Source organism: Pyxicephalus adspersus, chromosome 11 (assembly GCF_032062135.1).
Source record: "Pyxicephalus adspersus chromosome 11, UCB_Pads_2.0, whole genome shotgun sequence".
In the NCBI taxonomy this organism is placed as follows: domain Eukaryota; kingdom Metazoa; phylum Chordata; class Amphibia; order Anura; family Pyxicephalidae; genus Pyxicephalus; species Pyxicephalus adspersus.
Window position 1 is genome coordinate 42,746,695 of NC_092868.1, and position 20,680 is coordinate 42,767,374.

Genomic DNA, 20,680 nt, shown 5'->3' on the forward strand with positions numbered 1-20,680 from the left:
TTTGACACTCCTGGAACGTGCGTATGACGTCACGCTTCTATCGAGCTTTATTGACAAGGTTATTATAAGCATAACACATTCTGATTTCAAGCATATAGTTGTGGTTGTAGGGCTCTGTATAGCGCAGAATGGAAGACTGCTGGAAGCCTGAAGTGTAAAAGTATTGCTGGTAATACTGCTAAAATAATGTTTTATTGTATATTAATGCAATGTGCAGTAACACATGCAATGCTAAGCATGTCTAGTCTAATGACAGCTCCATAGCACTATTTAATGTACAGCACTGCATAATATGTAGGCGCTATATAAATCCTGTTTGTAAATTAATTATTATTATTAATAATAATATTATTATTAATAATAATAATAATAACCGCACTATTGCAATGCACCTACATGAAGTTTCAATGCCATATATTGCATGTACCATTGGCAAACCATTACCAGAAATTATGTCCCCTACAGCCCAGCCTTCCTCAACCTTGAAATGACATTCATGTCTTGGGAACCCCTAATAATAATAATTACATATACAGCCTAATAAAACCAACCATGAACTAATAGTTGTATTTGAAAGATTTGAATGGCCCCTATGCACAGAGAAATTTTGTATTGGCAATCATTTAAAGCAGAATTAAAGCTAAAAGTAAAAGACCATGAGCAGGAAGGGTCCTTAATTGCAGAAAGAAAAGGCAATGTCTCTTCTGCAAGAAAATTAACTTACCTGCTTGTTCACTTTTTATCTAAACTCTCCTCGCTCCAGCTTATGATTGGCCAGCCGTTACTCAATGGACTTCACCAGCCATTGTGTGAGCGAGGTTGGCAATCTGGGCACTGGCACATGGCCTTTACTCACATTTTAACTTTGTTGGTGCTGGGATGGGGTTGGCACATTGAGAGCATTGCAGTTGTGTTTACTTGGTGCCCAACACTCAGCATGGCACACAGGAGGCTGGCAGACTGCATGGGACCAGTGTGTTGGGCACAAGGGATGCAGGACAATAGCCTAATAATAATGATAACGCAGTGCTGTACATTAAATAAGGGGTTGCAAATGACAGACAGATACAAACAGTGACACAGGAAGAGGAGAGGACCCTGGCTTAAAGAGTTCACAATCTAAGAGGTTCCAATAAGGACCAACTGCACCCTTTCCAACCTGCACATAAAAAGAAATACACAGTACTGGCTGGCCACAGTTAGTCTTCCTGACCTCCTTTACCAGCAATAGACGGTTTGTGCTCCTACAGGCGTTGACGCTTATATAATAACATTTCAGTGCTGCAACATGCTGAGCCTAGGCTGTTGAGAGATTAAACATTCAGTTTAAATCCAAATAGCAAGTCACCTGTGTGTACTTACACTGCTTATTTAAAGATTCATCAGTATTTCTCGTCCTTTTAACATGGGAGGACACTTTGATTAACTTTCAGGTCTTAGGGAACCCGTCCTATTATTATTATTATTATTAATAAACAGGATTTATATAGCGCCGACGTATTACGCAGCGCTGTACATTAAATAGGGGTTGCAAATGACAGACAGATACAGACAGTGACACAGGGACCCTGCCCTGAAGAGCTTACAATCTATGCTGTATCCTATGTGCCATCCAATTATTCTATATCCACAGCTCACAGTATATGAGTGAGGTGGTCAGTAGGAAGAATGCCTTTTACATTGCATTGGGAAGAATGTCGTCCTTACAGATAATTGGTGTCATCTAAACTGACCTGAGAGTTGCTCATTGCCAAAGGAAGCCCAGTAACTTCTGGAAGAAATGCAGCAAGCTGCTTGAATTTGGGTTTAGAAAGCGCATGCCTAACTAAAATCCTTTTCATGAGCAAGAAAGGGTTAAACCCCCATCAGGTCATTATTTGCAGTCTGTACCCTGCTAGGGAGATTCCTTCAAGTACAACAAAAATGAGATGAAATTTACTCCAAGTTAACAGAATTTATATCCCAGGATGAAGTTGGATAAAACTAAAGTGTGGTGAATGTATCTCTGGAAATTGTATAGATAAAGCTTTGATCATATACGTAAAATGCAGGCAGTGCTGTGCAGCCTCTGATGGGTTCTCTGTGCCTAATGTAACAGAAAAAACTACAGGATTGGAGGAGAGGCTGGTCACATAACTTTTATTCTACATTAGTTTTAATTTTAAATTAAATGGCGTTCAATAGACATTTGTAATATGACAACACATTGTCATAATTTAAAAATTATATATAAATATATATATTTCACAAGCTAGGATGGGTCTAGGACACCCTGGGCTCTAATGAAGTGGGTCAAATGATGCTGTGCATCAGGTACCTAGTGGCAGAAAATAGTACTGCATGGTGAAATCCCTGGATTGAAGGTGAATATTTTAAGAAATATAGTTTTGTTATCGTATCTCTTAAGGGGCTAATCATTGTTATTTAGATATTTTGGATGGAGATTTGCTTAACTTCCCCAATTAATTTAATTCTAACTTTTATATGTATGCAAACCATATCAATGATCTTTTTTTTTCTTTGCTCTCTCTGCTCTATGCAACCCACCGTTAAAAGCATCTTGTTATGTATTTACCTATTGGTATTGATTAAAATCCATTGGGCTTGTAGTGAATGGACAATGCGGTACTGTACAATGAGCCTTTCTGTAAACTACAGATCACCCCCATATTCTGTAGTCACTTCACACCTCCAGCCCTGGGTTGATAATGCTGCTCCTTCACAGATACAGTACAGTAAGTGATCATTGTCACCATGCCAGAGGAAATGTGTGATTGACAGGATCACCAAGTGAAAAAAAAGCTGAGAAACTAATGCAGCTAATGCATCTAAGGACTGGTAAGCTTTATATATAATAACATATTAATGAACTACAATAAGGATATTTATTTTAGCCATGTGATATTATTGGTCACTTTTCAAATCACTATGGACCTGGTTTAGTTTATTGTCATATATGTCATATTCTAAAGCAAACACTTGGTGGCGCCCTTGAACAACACATTCATTAGCTGCTCTTATAGCAAAAGGAAAGAATACAAGAAAAAAAAACAAAACAAAAAAAAAACATATATTTATATGTATATATATATTTATTGATATGTATCTTGGTATATATAATAACAATATATATGTAAATATATATATATATATATATAAAAATATATATTGATATAATGTTATTGATGTAATTAATTTAACATTGATTTAATGTTATGTGGTCATAATATGTGGCACACTGTATTTTACATTGCAATGTGATGTTTTTAGAATGGAACCACAATGCATAAGTACAATAGATGGACTTATACTATAACACAACACACTTAGGTAACTAACAGTGGGCCCCTGTGAAGAACTGACTTCAGGCCCCGGTTGGCTGAGAAGTGTTTGGGGCACTCATGCAGCAGCGTAGTTTACAACTTCCTATGTCTGCTCCTGATGCTCCTAGTCCTCTGCACCAGATTGAGCAAAGTTTACTAATTTGTAAAGAGACACTGATGGTATTATTATTAATAAACAGTATATATATAGCACCAACATATTATGCGGTGCTGTACATTATATAGAGGTTACAAATGACACAGATACAGTGACGCAGGAGGAGGGGAGGACACTGCCCTGATAATATGAAAACTGCTTTCTGCACCAGAACACAGACGTAGTGGTGGGCAGGGGGCAGCTTTGGATTAAAGGAAAGTAATGCAGCTTAAACTATTTGGGGAGCATTATTATGTGCAATGCCCAAAAATATAATGAATACAGCACATTAACATGCAAGTGATAATGTGCTGCAATAAAAGTAAGAAGGGGCCTGGAAACATTTTTTGTAATCCCTATTGCAATATTAGGTGAGAGGTTTGTAAGCTTGCAAAAAGACAAGAAGAATATTATCTTTTTTTGTATTTATATATCACTGACATATTATGCAATGCTGTACAAGTCCATAGTCATGTCACTAACAATTTAATGTCCCTACCATAGACAAATGTCATTACTACAATCTAAGGCTGGCTTTTTGGAACCCAATTAACCTAACTGCAAGTTTTTGGGATGTGGGAGCAAAGTAGAGTGTCCACACAAATACAGGTAGAACATACAAACTCCATGCAGATAGTGTCCTGGCCAAGATTCAAACCTGGGACCCAGCGCTGCAAAGGCCAGAAGCCACTATGCCCCCAGACTTGTATGTGAAGATGAGATCTGTGTGTATATCACCCTTATGTATCAATGCATTGCTACCACCATAGGTGTACCTCTGCCACTGTCCAAGCCTGGCAATCCACAGAGCAACCTTAGTAAACAGGACAGGGCCTGGGAATTTCAGCTTTTGCCATGAATGGAGAATCTGGTGATCTGTCAGAGCTGTTTAGCTGCACTCTGACAGATTGTCCTATTTATGTGTCATCAAGTGTGCTTTTAACAAATTCGGGGCTTGTCTATGAGTAACCTAGAAGAAAGGGGGAGGGGGTGACGTACAATCAGGCGCCAAAGAAGGTTAAATATTATTACCAATAAAGACATACTCACATACTTTTAATGGAATGTGAGGAAGAGGAGGAAGGACAAAGGGATGTTTAACTGTTCACATTCCTAATAGTCTGATGGAAAAAAAATGTGCTTTAGGATAGAGACTCTTCCTCTAGTTAGCATAATATTAACTTTCTTTGCTGCATTTATTTCTTTCCATTGACTGTTTTTTTTTTTACAAATTTAAATTTTGAGAAAAAAGACTCAAGTACAGACACCTTTTTCCTGCACATCTTAGTCCTTTTCTTTTTTGAAAGTGTCTGATTATTATCTGACCCAGCGCAGATTGTTTCTCCTTTCCCAGCCAGTTCTTTCACTAGCAAGGGTGGGTATAGGGCATCCAGGGCTCAGAGGAAGTGGATTGAATGATGCAGTCCATTATACAGAGGACATGTAGTGGCAATAAAAAGCACTGCAGATAAAATCTCTGGGAAACTTGAATTCCTAAATAAGCATAGAATTGTGCATTGGTACAGTGGCAATAAATGCAAAGGTAAATGTGGGTGCAGAGGCAAACATGCATATTTGAAAGGTGGTAGGGAAAGGAGAAAAGGGGGTCAGGGGCAGCTGTAAAAATAGAGGTTTGTGTTTTTAGCAGGTGTGGTGCCTCCTGCAACCCATTCCCTTATACTCGCACCACTGCAGCTGTCCCGTCTTACTTTCTCCAAGAAAGATAGGGTGAGAGCATGGGGTGGTGTAAAGGTGCCATAGTGAGGATTGGGGCATCATGGTGAATACAGGCACAGTGGTAAGAATGGTGCAGTGGTGGAGTAGCAAAGAGCAGAGGTTGGTGTCCTGGTGGTGGGAGAGCAGGCACACTGGTAAGGGTGGTGCAGTGGTGGGCAGGAATCTTGGCTGGAGAATACATTGCCCATGTAAACCACAGCAGAAGTGACCCAAAGACAGATCTTTGCAACAATAAATTCAAAGGAGATCTGAGGTTCAGTAGAAGATCAGGGACAAAATCTATTGGTGTATCAATTTTAGAGACCATCCTCACCTATGGGTGCGTTAAGGTGCCATTCTTTTTAAATAGCACCCACATGCACCTCCCATGTATTTCAGTGTGCTGGGGGAGCATTATTGCTGAATATGGTGCAGGGGCCTTTTTTGTGTGTAAATGACAGCAGTGTTTCTTGAACTTTTTCACATGGGGAACCATTTCAAATAACTCTGCAACCATACAATATCTGCCATGCCTTTATTGGTTAAAGGATCTCTAAATGAAAATCTAGATGAATCAGCTTAACTGAATGCAAATAAAACCAAATCAATGTCACTTTCCTTAATTCCAGCTCTGCATCTCCAGGTGTCTCCTTTGCACCTCTTTTCTCCATCACAGACAGCTAATCATCCTTCCTTTATACGCATATTACCATGTTATGTGCGTTGCTTTCAATACACTGGGGAACTTTTTTGAACATTTTTTTGTTGACTTCACTTATCTACACTAAAATAGCTACCGGTATGCTGATTCTGAAAGTGCAGTTAGTTTTCTTCTATCACGTCGGGTTTTTTCTCTACCGCCTATATTAATTCGATTACTATAGCATGGATTTGTAAAGGCTTTTCATTTACACGCAAGACAGTGTGGTCAGAGGTTGTGCGCTGCTCTTCGTAGTCAACCCTGATTCATTTTGTTATATCTGTGGCAGTTCCACCATTCCCAGTCCAAGGGCGGACATCATTGCTACATTTAATCTACATACATTTGTAGAGCAAGCCTGTTTGGCATATATCAAAGTTAAACTTGATCAAGATAAGTCTTGGGCCCCTCATAAGCCGTGCAAACAGTGTGTTGAAGGTTTGCGGATGTGGACAAAGGGAACACGTGATAAGATGCCATTGGTACACCTATGGTTTGGCGAGAGCCGGGCGATCCTTTCAGTTACTGTTACTTTTGTATAGTGAAAACTTCAGGATATAACAAGAAAAATAAATGTAACAGAGTATCCTAGTCTACCATCAGTTAAGCTGCGTACACACTTCCAATTTTTATCGTTCAAAATGAACGACGAACGATCGATTGGGCAAAAATCGTTTGTAAAAAAAGTAACCAATGACGCCGACGAACGAGGAAAGTCGTTGGAAATGAACGACCGGACCGGCGGATCGGATTGGACGACGATCTTTGACCATCGTTCGTGTGTACGATCGTTCATTGATCGTCCATGGTCTGAGCATGCGTGATGAACGAACGTTCCTGTCGTGCACGTCACTTCCTGTATCGCTCAAACGATCGCATCTATTGTGTGTACAATATCTACGAATGATCGTGTCGTTATCTGTATGTACAGGATCGGTGCTATACGATCGTTCGCAGATATCGTGCAGGATCGTTCGTCGTTCGTTTACCAACGATAATAATTGGAAGTGTGTACGTAGCTTTATACGACCAGTGGCTCATTCAGATGAAATCCCAGTGCGGGTTTTGTTACACTACTCTCTCTTGAAGAACATGATTATGGTGATGAACTAGGTGACAACAATGATGAAGAGTTTTAAATTGAAGAGGACTCTGTTCGTAAGAGATTGGATCAGCATGAGTTGAGTGATTTGGCACGTGATTTGGACTATCGAAGAAGGCTTCAGAACTCCTAGCATCAAGACTGCGTGAGAAAAACTTACTTGAAAAAGGAACAAAGGTATCGTATTTTCAAACCAGAGAAATTGCATTTCTGCAGTATTTTAGAACTGACAGTGGCTTTGTGTATTGCCATAACATATCTGGTTTTATTGTATTACTTTTTTTATCATTTCAATTACTTACATTTTATATATAATATTATATATACATATAATTTCTGGTTCACACATAATAGTAATAATATAGTATAATAGTATTTCAAATTGTGCTCACCAAAAAAGAAAATAACAAACACAACCATTAGCACTACCCAACCATCACCCAAGGCACGATAACAGCACCTCTGAAGTCAGAGCCATCTTCATTGAACAATTAGGTGTTGGGAGGGAAATAATACTTTTTTAACATAATTTTGGTTTATTATGACTTGCGCATATTTGTTTTTTGCTGTCATCCTTCCTAGTGGACCGGTGTTCCATCTGCTGTTCCATTTGTTTTGGGGTTTTTAATAGCTGCCCGTATTCAGTTGTATCTGAAATGCTTTTGATCTCAAATATAATATCAAGGGAATATTAGAATCAGTGGCTCAGACACTTCTACATCACAAACTGCTTTAATTCTTCCTTAAACTAACTAATCTTGGTGAACAAGATTGCTAGAAATCCACTTGTTTGGTGATGCTATGGCCAGTGCATAGTTCAAAATCCAGATTCAGTTTTATATGAACCAAAAGGAGGCAATCCCTTTGTGTCTTCCCCACCTTCGCAATTGAAAGAGAACTGTTCTAAACTCAGACATATAGAACAGAGGAATATATTCTATAATATGGCACAGATCCTGGCCCAGTGAACGTAATATCCTTCAGTCAAGTTGGCTTGAAAATTTCCTTCTTCTCCTCCAAAAATGAAAAGAATGAATAAATTATGAATGACTACAATTCCTAACAATGAATAGCTGTACATATTTGAAAATTATTATTAGAGATAATTATACAACCATATAAATTATTAAATTATTGAATGGTTATCCTGACCATACCCATTCCATCATGGTCTCACAAACCATATAAAATCCAAACGTTTGTCCCAGAAAATAACTTATAGCAGAAGAACTGATCAGGCTCATACGTACAAAGCTGAAACCTAGGTTCTCCCAGAAAATAAAGAAGTTCTGCTTTGCTTTTGAGCAGAACATCCTATAAAAATGTATGAAACTATCTGATAGAGAAACATGGTGCAGCAGAACCGGCAGTGAACCATACCTGTTGTTTATTGGCAATGTTGTATAATTCTTTAAGCTTGGATAGGCAGGTCATGTATTTTACCTGAATGCCTGTAGCTACAATGGTGATTAAGCCTATCTTTTAAAGCTTGGTATGATTATGTAGAATATGTAGATACTTGATCTACATGTGATGCCTTACATCTGATCTAAATCTTCTCACTAAACACAACTTTTAATGCATTCTCAATGTTGCAATTAGTTGCAAATATAATGTGTTATTCATCTATAGAAAGAAATAGGTTTGCAGACCTTTAGTTGCCCTGCAGTGGGCCCTTCAGCCTGCTCTTCTTAACAATGCTACAGACAAAAGCTGTAGGAATCATATGCAGGATTGTTTAGTTGCAAGGGTGAATCTGATCAACTAAAATGGGCCCAAAGGTAATGTAGAAAATAAGAAAAGCTAAGGCTGATATACTTGCCCTCAATATGGAGCTGACCCTGTAGTTCTTCTTTTTCAGCACAAGATGTCCTTAGTCTTCTGGGTTGACTGATGCCTGAAAGAAGATTCTGCACATCACACGACCAGCCTAAAGACATCTAAAATATCAATGTACTATACAATATAGCATAAAAAACGTTTTGGAGGGCCTGGACGAGTATTGAAAGTTGAGCTCAATTGTAAGTCTATGAGAAAAAGTTTTCCATACTTTACTCCTCTGAACATCAGCAAAACTAATTAGCATGAGCACATCAGATCCCATCCTTCAGTTTTTGTATATTCAAATTTAAACATAGAAAAAGACAACATAGATAATTGTAATTTTTATAAAAGCAACACAGCAGTGCGACCTGAAAACTCTCTTTTGCATTTAATTGCACTGAACAGATTAATTTAAAAGTATTGTAATATAAAAGACATTAGATGATGATTGGTTATTTCTTTTAAACAGTACCTGAACTTTGGAAGTTTTACCCCAGAAGAAGATGAGCAGATGACAAAAGAAGGTGGACAGAAAAGGTGAGCAGGAAACAAACTTGTTATCAGTATTATCTATGGTTTCTCCCCTATGTAAATCTTCCAGTGTACTGTATGGGCACAAATAACACTTCTAGAGGTCTCTTGTAAGGTAGCCAAATTTCACTTTTCCAGTTTAGTCTACTTTAAAGGGGTTGAGTTAGGTTTCTTTAAATCTAACAGAATCCATTATTTCGGACATGTGATTAACTGATGATTCTGATGTAGTAAAGTGTATAGAATTGCCTTGATCCATAGAAAGGCAAAATAAAAAATCCAAAGGATTTAGATCTAGGGAAGGCACTTATTATAAGGATGGATGGATTTTCTCTGCTGGTCACTCCCAGGCAGGGGTGTAGTGGGGCAGGCACAGGTGAGAACGCCCTCAGATTTTTCGGAAATGGGTATGTGTTCCCACTCTTATTTTGCAAAGAATTCTTTGGTGGTCTGCAGCTCTGGCTGGTCCACCCCCCACGAGGTCAGAAGAAGGCACCTGACAGAGCCATGGACCATGTCTCCTGTATGGAATTGCAGGCTCAGGGCAGTATGCGGGTGGTGTCTCTGAACACAACCTGCCCATGATATAGGCTCAGACCTGCGATGGGAGAGTGGGCAAGTTCTAGTATCATGACATCACTCTGGAGGGGGGGGGGGGGGGGGAGTGGGGGAGGTGCCATGGATAGTACCGTGCCCCCTCTTCTTTTTTTATGACTACACTGCTGCTCTCTCTATAGCCAGATATTTGCAGACTCCTGATAAAAGTGAGAATGTTCTACATTATAAACAGTTACCATAAAAATTTCTGCTTAAAGTGTACTTAAACTCAGAATTTTCACTTTACATAAAAGGATAGTAAAAGTTCTGTGTGTTTGTTTTTTATTTGTGCAACACCCTTTTTTTTAAAAAAAAAAAGGGTGCAGCACTGCCCCCTAATTTTCAATTGCCTAGCCTCCCTGGATACCTACGTCACACATCCCGGGAAGCTCTTGGGTGCTCGGGCATGCGCAGAAAGAGCCCTTTCGTCAAAAAAAGGAAAAAAAGACGATCTCACACATGCGCAGTGGGATCAACATGTTTTTTCCCCCAACTACATTACCTGATCTTGCGCCTGGGTCGGGTGACATAGTGAGAAGAACCCTGGAAAAGGAGGCAAAGAGACCTCCGGACAAATCAACTGTGCTGTGGGATTGAAGGTAAGTGTATTTTTTTTGTTTTGGCCATTTTTGAGTTTAGTTCCTTTTTAAGAGCAGACAAGAAAGGTCTTTTATGCCCCCTTAAGATTTAGGTTGACTTTCTTGCTCAGCTCTACCCATAACCTTGTAAAAGCATTCGTATTGGCCACCTAGGCACCTTCAGTGGGCATTTAGAATACCAATGGAGGCTTTTTTTTAGCTAGCAAGGTTCATAAAAGGCATTTTGTGGTGTTTGCTTTTCAATAGAACAACAAAGTTTACAGTAAAGAAGAAGATCACTTTGATAAAATGTTGCTAATGTTTTTGTACTGAATGCCATCACTTCTTACCCCATATTGTCCCATCAAATTACCAACTGGCATCCAGAAAAACTGCTGTGCACATAAAAAATTTGCCCACCTCTGCAGAAAACAGCTGGGATTTCCATGCAAACATTTAACATTTCTATATTTAAAGAGCCTGCAGGAACAAAAAAGAATAAAGCCATTCCATAAAAACTATTTGCTTTAGAATACTTTATTCCCTTTGCCTTTCAGTATAATTTTTTTTTTTCCAAAAGGTAACATTTTCCCATAAGGGTTAAATACTAGAAATTCTTCTCTTCTTATTTCGTGTTTCATTTGTCATTTTCATAAACAGTTGCTTTCCCCCCTCAGGTTACAAAAAGAAAAAAAAAGTTTTATGGGTCATTAAAATGTGATTAGCATCTCTCTGGAGAGAGGCTGAACAGGGCTTATCAGCTCTGTTTTAATAGGGTTGTTAAAAAACTAGGATTGACAGAAGAGCATGCGAGGCCCCTCCTTCTCCCTCAAGTAGCAGCTACAGGAATGAAGGATATATTTGGTGAAATGAACAGCCCTGAAGAACAACTGCCAATTTTCAGTTGGGGAGAGAGACAGTGAAGACAGAGGAGACTGGGACAGAGAATATAAAAATATTTCACGATTTTGCTGAACAATCACTGCAAAAGCCTCATTGATCCTAAAAACAAGAAGAATTTATTATATATATTTCACTGGACTAATTTTGTGCATTTTTGGCTTTTTGATTTTTTTTAACTTTTTTAATTCAACCGACAGCTGTTTTAACAAAGGTGAGATGTATTATCACCGTGCCCATTAATAACCATCAGTGCACAAGGTGTTGTGTTACCTGCACAAGGAGGAACTTAGAAAGTTAGAAAACTTATTCGTTTTGTGATCTGTTTCTGAGACACGTGGAGAAACTTCCAGTCAAGTGTGGATTGTGAAGATTTAGGAAACCTTATCCTGAAAGAAGGCTGAAGAAAGAGGCTCAAGCTACAGGTTGTGGAGGCAACTGCTTATCATCACAGATTAGGATGCCCAGCGGTCAACAAGATGACTTTGTCCTATTGTCCACCTGGGTCTAGACCCTGATCCTTATCATAGCGGAGTGACTACACTGATGGGGATCTATGCTGGTCGATGTGGGCTGAGATGTCATCCTGATCCTTCCAAAAAGCTCCAGACTTCATAGTTCAGTGACTTTTAATTACACACTTTTAAGACTTTCGAAGAAATTGATGGCAGAATTTTGCTTTCAAGCCTCCTCTGTCTTAAGACCTGGTGGCGTTAAGTAGATTTATGTGTTATCTTGACCCTCTTTTGTCTTGGCAAGTGCTTATTTATAGAGGTAGATTCACTTTCAACTTACTTTATCCCATTCAGCATCTTCTTGAAACACTTGGAGCTTCCTACAGTTCAGCTTTGTGAACTTCTGAAGGATCTATATGTTCCAGGACATAATGAGGTGTTGGATATGGCTCTTAGTAGCCACTGTACTGTGCCAGCAGCTTACCATTTTCAAGGTCCTGGCAGCCAAAAAAGAGCGCAAAAAGGGAAAAGACCCACATCAGTTCATTGATCCTTTAAATCTTACGCTGTCCAACAGCGAGGAGTTATATGATCCTGAAAAGGTACGTGAGTGATGCGCAGACACTTCCATCACCCCCTTGATTCCACTGCAAACTTTGCTTATTCTATAACTACTATTTCAGTCCTTTTCCAGCATTTAGATAAACTAGGCATTTGTCCAAGCTAATTCCTCTAAAGAGGACAACATATCATTTCCCAATAATGTTATTTTTATCAATGCATTTTATGCTTCTTGTTCTCTCACTGATATGCCCATGTTCATGATTAATAGGAGGCATCCAGTAGTCCAGTTATCGTACTTCTGTATTTTTATAATATGAAGGTGAATAGTCAGTAACCACCTACATTTTGCCTTTTAAAATATTAGAAAGAATCTATGATTTTTAGAAACCCTCTTATTTTGCACAAATTTGGACCTATTCACACACTGTTGCTCTTCTTTAACCACAAGAATAAATGTGCAATACCATATTGATTGGTCAGACAGTATTGCAATAATGGTAATTATTACCTGGTTGCTGTAAGTTTGTCCACTTTGGTGTACTAAATAAGCCCATCTGTGACTGTTGTGGCATCAATTCAATGTAGGGACCTGTACAGACATGGTTAATAATTAACGCTATATGTATGTCATACTTGTTTTACAACTGTGAATAAATAGGTTGTTGGTACTTGTTTTGTTGGCAGCCGTGCACTGCTTTAAATCAGTCTGCCCTCTTTACCAAACAGGCAATAAGGGGGTTAACGCCTAGGTGATAAAAGACACTCATGGGTGACCCAAGCACTGCCATTGAGATTTTCCAACATGCTGTGAATTGTCTGAGGCCAGTTTAGGATTGCTTCTTTAAGACTCTTGAATTCTATGTTTGTGATTGCTCCCTTGTGCTGCTTTTAGGTGGCACCTAGGTCAAATGAGGGTCACTTCTGCCTTTCTCAAGAAGAGAGAGGTTTATCACCTTTGCTGTGAAAGCGGAAAACCTTCACACTTGCCCTCTCAGTGACTGGCAGGGGTACTTTGCATAGAACCTCTGCTGAACAGCTGTTTTCCTACTGCCACCCAGCAGTCCTGACGTTTCTTGTCTTTGAATTGTCATCTTCTATAGAATCATTACCTTACAATTTCTTAGAAAGGGCTGTGCCAATGCAAAACAAACTGCCATGGAAATAGAAAGGCATGGGTGAACAAAGGTAGCTCTAGTGTGGATTGTGCCCATGTAACATAGACTGCTGGGGAATTAGATGGGCATAGGAGATCAGAAGTCGCTCTAGTGTGGACTGTGCCCATGTGACAAGACTGCCATGGCAATAGATAGGCATGGGTGATCAAAGGTAGCTCTAGTCTGGATTGTGCCCATGTGACACAGACTGCTATGGAATAGGATTGGCATGGGGGACCAGAAGTATCTCTAGTGTGGACTGTGCCCATGTGACACAGACTGCCATGGAATTAGCTGGGCATGGGTGATCAAAGGTAGCTCTAGTGTGGATTGTGCCCATGTGACACAGACTGCCATGAAATAAGATGGGCAAGGGAGATCAGAAGTATCTCTAGTGTGGACTGTGCCCATGTGACACAGACTGCTATGGAATAGGATGGGCATGTGAGATCAGAAGTATTTCTAGTGTGGACTGTGCCAATGTGACACAGACTGCCAAGGAATTTGCTGGGCAGGGGTGATCAAAGTTAGCTCTAGTGTGGATTGTGCCCATATGACACTGACTACCATAGAATAGGCTGGGCATGGGTAAGTAGAAGTAGATTCAGATCTGATTGTGTTTCTGTGACAAAGACTGCCAAGGAACAAGATTGGCAGAGGGAACTTCAGAATATGAGTTTGACAAAGTCTGCTATTAAATAGGAGGAGCTGTGGTTTCTTTAGAGTAGATTGTGCTCATATGACACAGACTGGCATAGCACAAGATGGGCATAAGTGAGCTGTGGTTGCTTTAGAGTGAATTGCGACTTTGCAATACAGATTGCCTTGAAATAGGATGGGCATGGATGGGTGTATTAGCTTCAGAGCTAGTAAATCAACTAATTGATGCAAATTCTAGATGGGATACTCTTCCAGTCATTAGAAGTATGTTACTTTAGGGGTCCTTGATTAAAACGTATTCAGTGTACTCATTCAAGGCAACTAATGATGCAGGTGAATCCAAAGCTGTCTATGGACTTGTGAGGTTGCACGGTCTAGCTGTCCTTGGGTCAAGCCATTGACATTTTTAGAACGAGTCTTTATGTGAATGGAGAGGAGCAGTAAGCTGGGAACAAGAATCTGGTTATCTGTGAGAACATTAGCTATTTCAACAAGACTTCCAAATTGTTGATTACCATTCTCCCCATAGACCAAGGGATTAGGGGCCTCCCACAGACTTTGGCCAAAAAATGATGACTTTCATTTTATGTCTACTTTGTGAATCTGTATTCAATGATCAGATAAGAGCATGATATATGGACAGACAGTCCGACTAGCTACAAATGAATTACCCCAGTATGACATAGCTATCTAACAATAAGATGTTTTACAACTTATACAATTCAGCCAGCTATAACAATTGTTATCTGCCATAATTACTGTTATTTTAAAGCAGCCTTGCACAACCGGAGCTCTTCTCCTGTACTGAAATTGCTTACTCCCATACTCATACTTGGTTTATTGCAATGTCTAGAGATGTCTACTTACAATGTCTGGTGGCTTAAAACCGTGGTGAGATCCAAAGGTGGTTCATGAGTGCCTCTTGGGTGCTAAAAAAGGTACTCAACCGACACTGGGATCTTCTAAGTTGGTTTTGGGTATATTATTATTATTATTATTATTATTAATAAACAGTTATATAATTCCAACATATTAGGCAGCGCTGTACATTAAATAGGGGTTGCACATGGCAGACAGATACAGACAGTAACACAGCAGGAGGAGAGGACTACAATCTAGGAGGTAGGGGAAGCAGCATACACTAAGAAGAGGGAAATAGATTGGTGGGTGAGTAGCAAGGGTTTAAGAGACAGTAGAAGACAGGTACGTGGGTTTGAGTGCTCTTTTAAATGTGCAGAAAGTAGGAGCAAGCCAAATAGGATGAGGAATAGAGTTCCAGGGAGCCGGGGCAGCTCTAGAAAAGTCTTGGAGCCGTGTGTGTGACGAGGTTATAAGTGAGGAAGTCATTAGTAGGTCATTGAAGGAGCAAAAAGAGAAGCTAGGGATGTATTTGGGGAATAAATTATGTCTACTGACAACAATTAAATGTTTTTTTAAAACAAACCTACACAGATAAAATGAAGGAGAAAATTGGAGGAGATCGCTTGTTAACACCAATATATCTATGTTTAGGACTGTTCAAAAAATAAACAACTTACATAATTTAGCAGATAACCTGGTATTGTATGGTCACTTATATATTGCTAATGATATCTCCCATTCCAAAAAACCCCAAGACAGTGATCTGTCCAACCTGGCAGAATGAATGGGAGACACTGTGACAGAGAAGGGCTGTCCAGGAAGAGGTAGTGGGGCTGCGAACAGGGAGAGGTGTGCAATCCAGCGTAAAGAGGATGAGATAATGAGAGTGAACATGTGGAATGAAAGGGATGCATTACAAGAAGCCAGAGCTGTTTACGTTGTGGGGAGAGCAGGAATGCAATGCAGTTATTGGTCTGAGGAACGTCGCTGTGACAGAGATGTTTTAAATAGCTCTGGAACCAGAGAAATGGTCTGCCAGCTTCAAGTGGTGGATTGTGTACATAGGATAGAGGTGCCAGGCCTGAGGAGGGCTGAGAAGCAAATAGAAATTTGTGTAAGGAAGGACTTTTTTCTCTCTCAGGCTACTGTAAAACAGAATTCAATTTTCCTGCTGGCAATCAGGGTTTCGCCAAAATGTGCAAAGCATAATTCTGCACCCAAAAGTGCACCCTTGCAGCTCTGCAATGACATCCTTGCCAATTATCACTACCATCTTCATCCAGTCTTCTAGGTTTAGAATTTTCAGCCGTCTTCCTTGGCCTTGGTGTAACTCCTGCACATTTTCTTCATCTTTCTGGCATAGAATGGTGCCCAGACTGTGCTCTGAGCTGTACATGCTCAAATGTTAATGCATGTATTAAAAAGGTTGTGTTGTTAAACAGACCAAAGCGTCTTGATGCATATAAATGCATAATGGCACAAGCAACATGTACAGTATGATATGCATAATTTCAATAGCTACTAAATTGTAATTCACTTTAAATACATCAAACAACTTACATAAATTCTTGTAGATATGCATTTTGCTGCATTATCATTGATTGCAATGAAAATTGTATTGGGGATGCATAGGTGTCCTTTCATTAACTTTACAAATTTGTTTTAAATAAATTCCTGACATGTTCTGGTGCAGTGGTTGCCAACTGGTGAAAATGTTGGCGGTCCGCGGCTCTGTCCCCTGACAAAACCCACCCATTCTCCTATCGCAGGCTCAGATCTGCTTGCTAAACATCCTGGGGTGACAGTAGCGCAGTGCTGTGAATGCAATAAGCCCTGTGCTACTGTCCCCACACATGCATGGGATTTGAAAATATGAATGTAGTGGTCCGTGACCTCCGAAAAGTTGGCGACCACTGTTCTAGTACACTGCAACAGTAAAATATGTCTTAATAGCTGTACATTTTATCATTTAAAGCCATCGTCGGTGACTTAGTCTAGGCTGGGATAATGTCATCAGTCTGCTGCATGAAGGAAAAACATTTTCTATGTGTTCTTTCTCCTTTCCTTCTCAATGATATGTTGCAATACTGACACAGGATAGGTTTTGATGCTATAAAGTTACCAATATTTATGACCACAGATGTCTATGTCACAATGAGCATCTCAGTCCAGAAAGCCTGAGCAAAAATGGCACCATACTACCAAAACATTTTTTTTCAGGTACTAGGATCTCTGTGATTCCAGTTGCCTGAACACACAAGTTACTTAGCATGTATATCTGCTGGCCCAATATAAGGCAGGTGAGCCCATATGAAAGGTTGGCATGGCCTTTAAGAGTTACCCAGATTAGCAAACTCATTCTTGGAATTTTAGCATCCAGATGTACCAGATTTATGTGGTATTGAGTAGATTTTTTTTTAGATGGGGCAAAAAGCCAATAATCACAATCTTAAATCCCAAAACTGATTGGACTCTCTGGCCCCCACCCAGACTGATTGGGAACAGTCTTTACAATTCTGACTTCCCAAAGAGTTGTGATTTTCTGTTGACTACACAACAGCTTCCAGTAAGATGTGTCAATCATGGAAATCTGTGAACAGGGCGGAGGAGCAGCTGCTGTCATCGCTGATAAGATCCGTGTCTCATTTTGTAGCCAGAAGCCAGTTTTGTCTTTCTGCTCCAAACATGTGTTATCTAACTACAAATCAATACAATGAAAACAGGAAATGAAGAAAACAATGATTACCATAGTAAATTTCAGTTAGGAAAATACGGTATGAAAAATGGAGCCTTGAGTACGGAGTTCCTGTGTTGCTACAGCAAACATTTTTTAGCATTTGTTATAAGGGAGGCGCTTCATTAGCGTAGGAAGCCAAGTCCTATTTTTATGCATGTGGGCCCCAAGGCTTCCAACTATATTTCTGCTTTTCTGTCACTTCAAAAAAATACATTAAACATCTCTAAAGTATTATTCTTTTCTTTTTTATTTTGATAGAGTAGGGGAATAAAACTGCTGTAGTTGGGGTGATTTCCCTTCTCTTCACGGTCTGTAGACCCAACAGAATGTGCTTCTTCTGTCATCTTTTGGGTATGAACACACTGGTACCCACTGATCCTTTTAATTGGGGTAGTCTACCCACTGACCCTAAATAGAAGGGGCAGCTCAACCACTAATCCTAATCCACTTCTCCTAGAGACCACCATTGTAAAAATGTCTCCTGTCCCAGTGACCACCATGTAACGAGGATGATTTCTACCATTTACAGAGGAAAAGGGGAATTTCTGAACTGTCCATCAAAGTTAGGGTGAATTTCTCCATTGACCAATGTAAGGGGGCATTTTTCCACTGTACGTCAGTATAAGAAGGGATTTCTCCGCTGACCACTAATGTGAAGGGGTAATTTCTCCACTGACCATCAATGGAAGGGGTAATTTCTCCACTGACCATCAATGGAAGGGGTAATTTCTCCACTGACCATCAATGTAAGGGGTAATTTCTCCTCTGACCACCAATGTAAGGGGTAATTTCTCCACTAATCACCAATGTAAGGGGGGATCTTTCCACCGACCACCAATGTAAGGGGGATTTCCCCACGGACCACCAATGTTAGCTGAATTTCTCCAATGTCTACAAATACATACCTTCCCCTAACTATCTTAGATTGAAGATGACTTCAACAAGCAAAAGCCTAGATCTGCTGGTTACCAGTATTTTCACAAGGTCCCACTGATTTAGGATGTGAACACCCAGTACAATGGCTTCATCTCTCTCAAGAAGAATGGTGCCATCTATATTTAGCCAACATCCAGGGGCAGTGCCTACTGCTGGCTCAGAGATGATTCAATAATATACATTCTCGTGTATATGGAGTTCCTGGCTATTTTCACAGACTTTTAACATAGATCAGCCCCTGCTGCAACTTCTTACCTAGTGTCTTGATTTGCTATAAAGTTATAATTGCAGTCTGATATCTTGGGGAGAGGAGAAATTGTTTCCTTCTGTCTTCAGGACGTCCTTATTCAGTGGTTCTCAAACTTTTTCAAACAAGCCCCATTTTTAGAAGCAGTTGACTTTTTTCCTTTCCATGCTTTTTGATGCATTGAATGGTCCTATAGAGCCTATTGTTGACAATAGTAGTACAGGTACATGTAAAAACATGGAATTTATCAACCCACCCTAAGGCTCGAACTTTGGTATTGCTTCCACTTAACGTGACACTTGACAACAGAAGCTCTGTAGAAAATGTGTCACCTTATGCACTACTAACCTGATGATCAGAAGGACATTTCCACCAGCAACATATTGCCTACCACAGGTCATCTCTCCTAATGACATATTGCACCCTGTATATATGCCCTTTTTGCAGGGGATACAGCTGATCTCTGAGCTAAGAAATCCTTCAATACCTGGCTCAGTCAGTAGGAAATTGATATTTTATTGGATTTCTAGAGCCTTTGCAGCCAACCAACTGCAACCATGTGCAAGAGGAATTTACACCACACATTTCAGAATGCCTGGCCTAGTCACTCTACTGAAGCCCTAGCATGGATTTTTACTGATGTTTATTTATTAGTATCAGTATATATCGTTATATAATATATACTATCATGTACGGTATATTGGGTTTTATCGGGGTTTATTCATACAGACCTGTAAAAGTAATGAAAGGTCCACTTTAACCAAGGTTTATATTGCAATATATACAAGGGGATGCTGAGAAGTTCCTGGCTTTGCCCCCTTCCAGATGAAATAGAAAAATGAGTGTAGGGGCATAAGACAGCCTATTATCTTAGTATGTAACAGTGCAAATATCAGTGAGAAGCTGTCAGGCAGAGGCACAAGCAAGTTTCACGTCGTTGGAGTTACGGGCCATCATGAAGTTTTTGATTCTCCAGGGAATAAAAACTTCATGACGGCCCGTAACTCCAACGACGAGAAACTTGCTTGTGCCATCACAGCTTCTCACTAAAAGAAAAAACAGTTTTAAGAATTGCAAAGACCTGATATTTGCACAGTTACGTACTAAGATATTAGGCTGTCATATGCTCCCACACCCATTTATTAATTTAATCTGGAAGGGGGCAAAGCCAGGAACTTCTCTGCACCCCCTCGTAATTTTGGACACCAAAATATCTGTCCTTCTTTAGTTCGCTGCACATTTTGGAAGGGAAAGGCATACTTAATGGCTATTATAATTCATCTTGTCATAGTTGAAGTATTGGCTATAAAGATATGTGGAAAGTTTTTTGTTTGAAGTTTGGTAAGTTATGGGTCTTTGAAGTTGGATTGTTGTTTGAATTTAATATCATGCTTAGAGCCTATAAAAACTTGATGTCTATCATGGATGGTTTCATGTCTTGACGTTCATTACATAGTTTATGAACAATGGCCATCCAAGAGAAGTTAAATCTTAATGTTGGTGAGGTCTGTAACTTTGTATGGTCCAGTTTATGCTGGAGAAAAACGACAACATTCATATCCAATGAGGGGATCTTCTGAGGAGGATAAAACTGATACAATAATACAGCAACAAAAAGAAGTAAGACAAACAGATTAA

The 20,680-nt window shown here is 39.6% G+C and overlaps 1 protein-coding gene across 2 annotated transcripts in view; it reads left to right on the plus strand.

Annotated features, from left to right (window-relative positions):
- The first annotated feature begins 11,402 nt into the window (after positions 1-11,402).
- The window catches only part of C1QTNF12 (C1q and TNF related 12), a 44,874-nt gene continuing 35,596 nt past the window's right edge, over positions 11,403-20,680 (plus strand). For both annotated transcript variants that reach the window (XM_072426464.1, XM_072426465.1), the window contains exon 1: positions 11,403-12,485. In XM_072426464.1, coding sequence (XP_072282565.1) covers positions 12,300-12,485 — 186 coding nt within the window. In that variant the 5' untranslated portion in view covers positions 11,403-12,299. The remainder of the gene's footprint in view (positions 12,486-20,680) is intronic.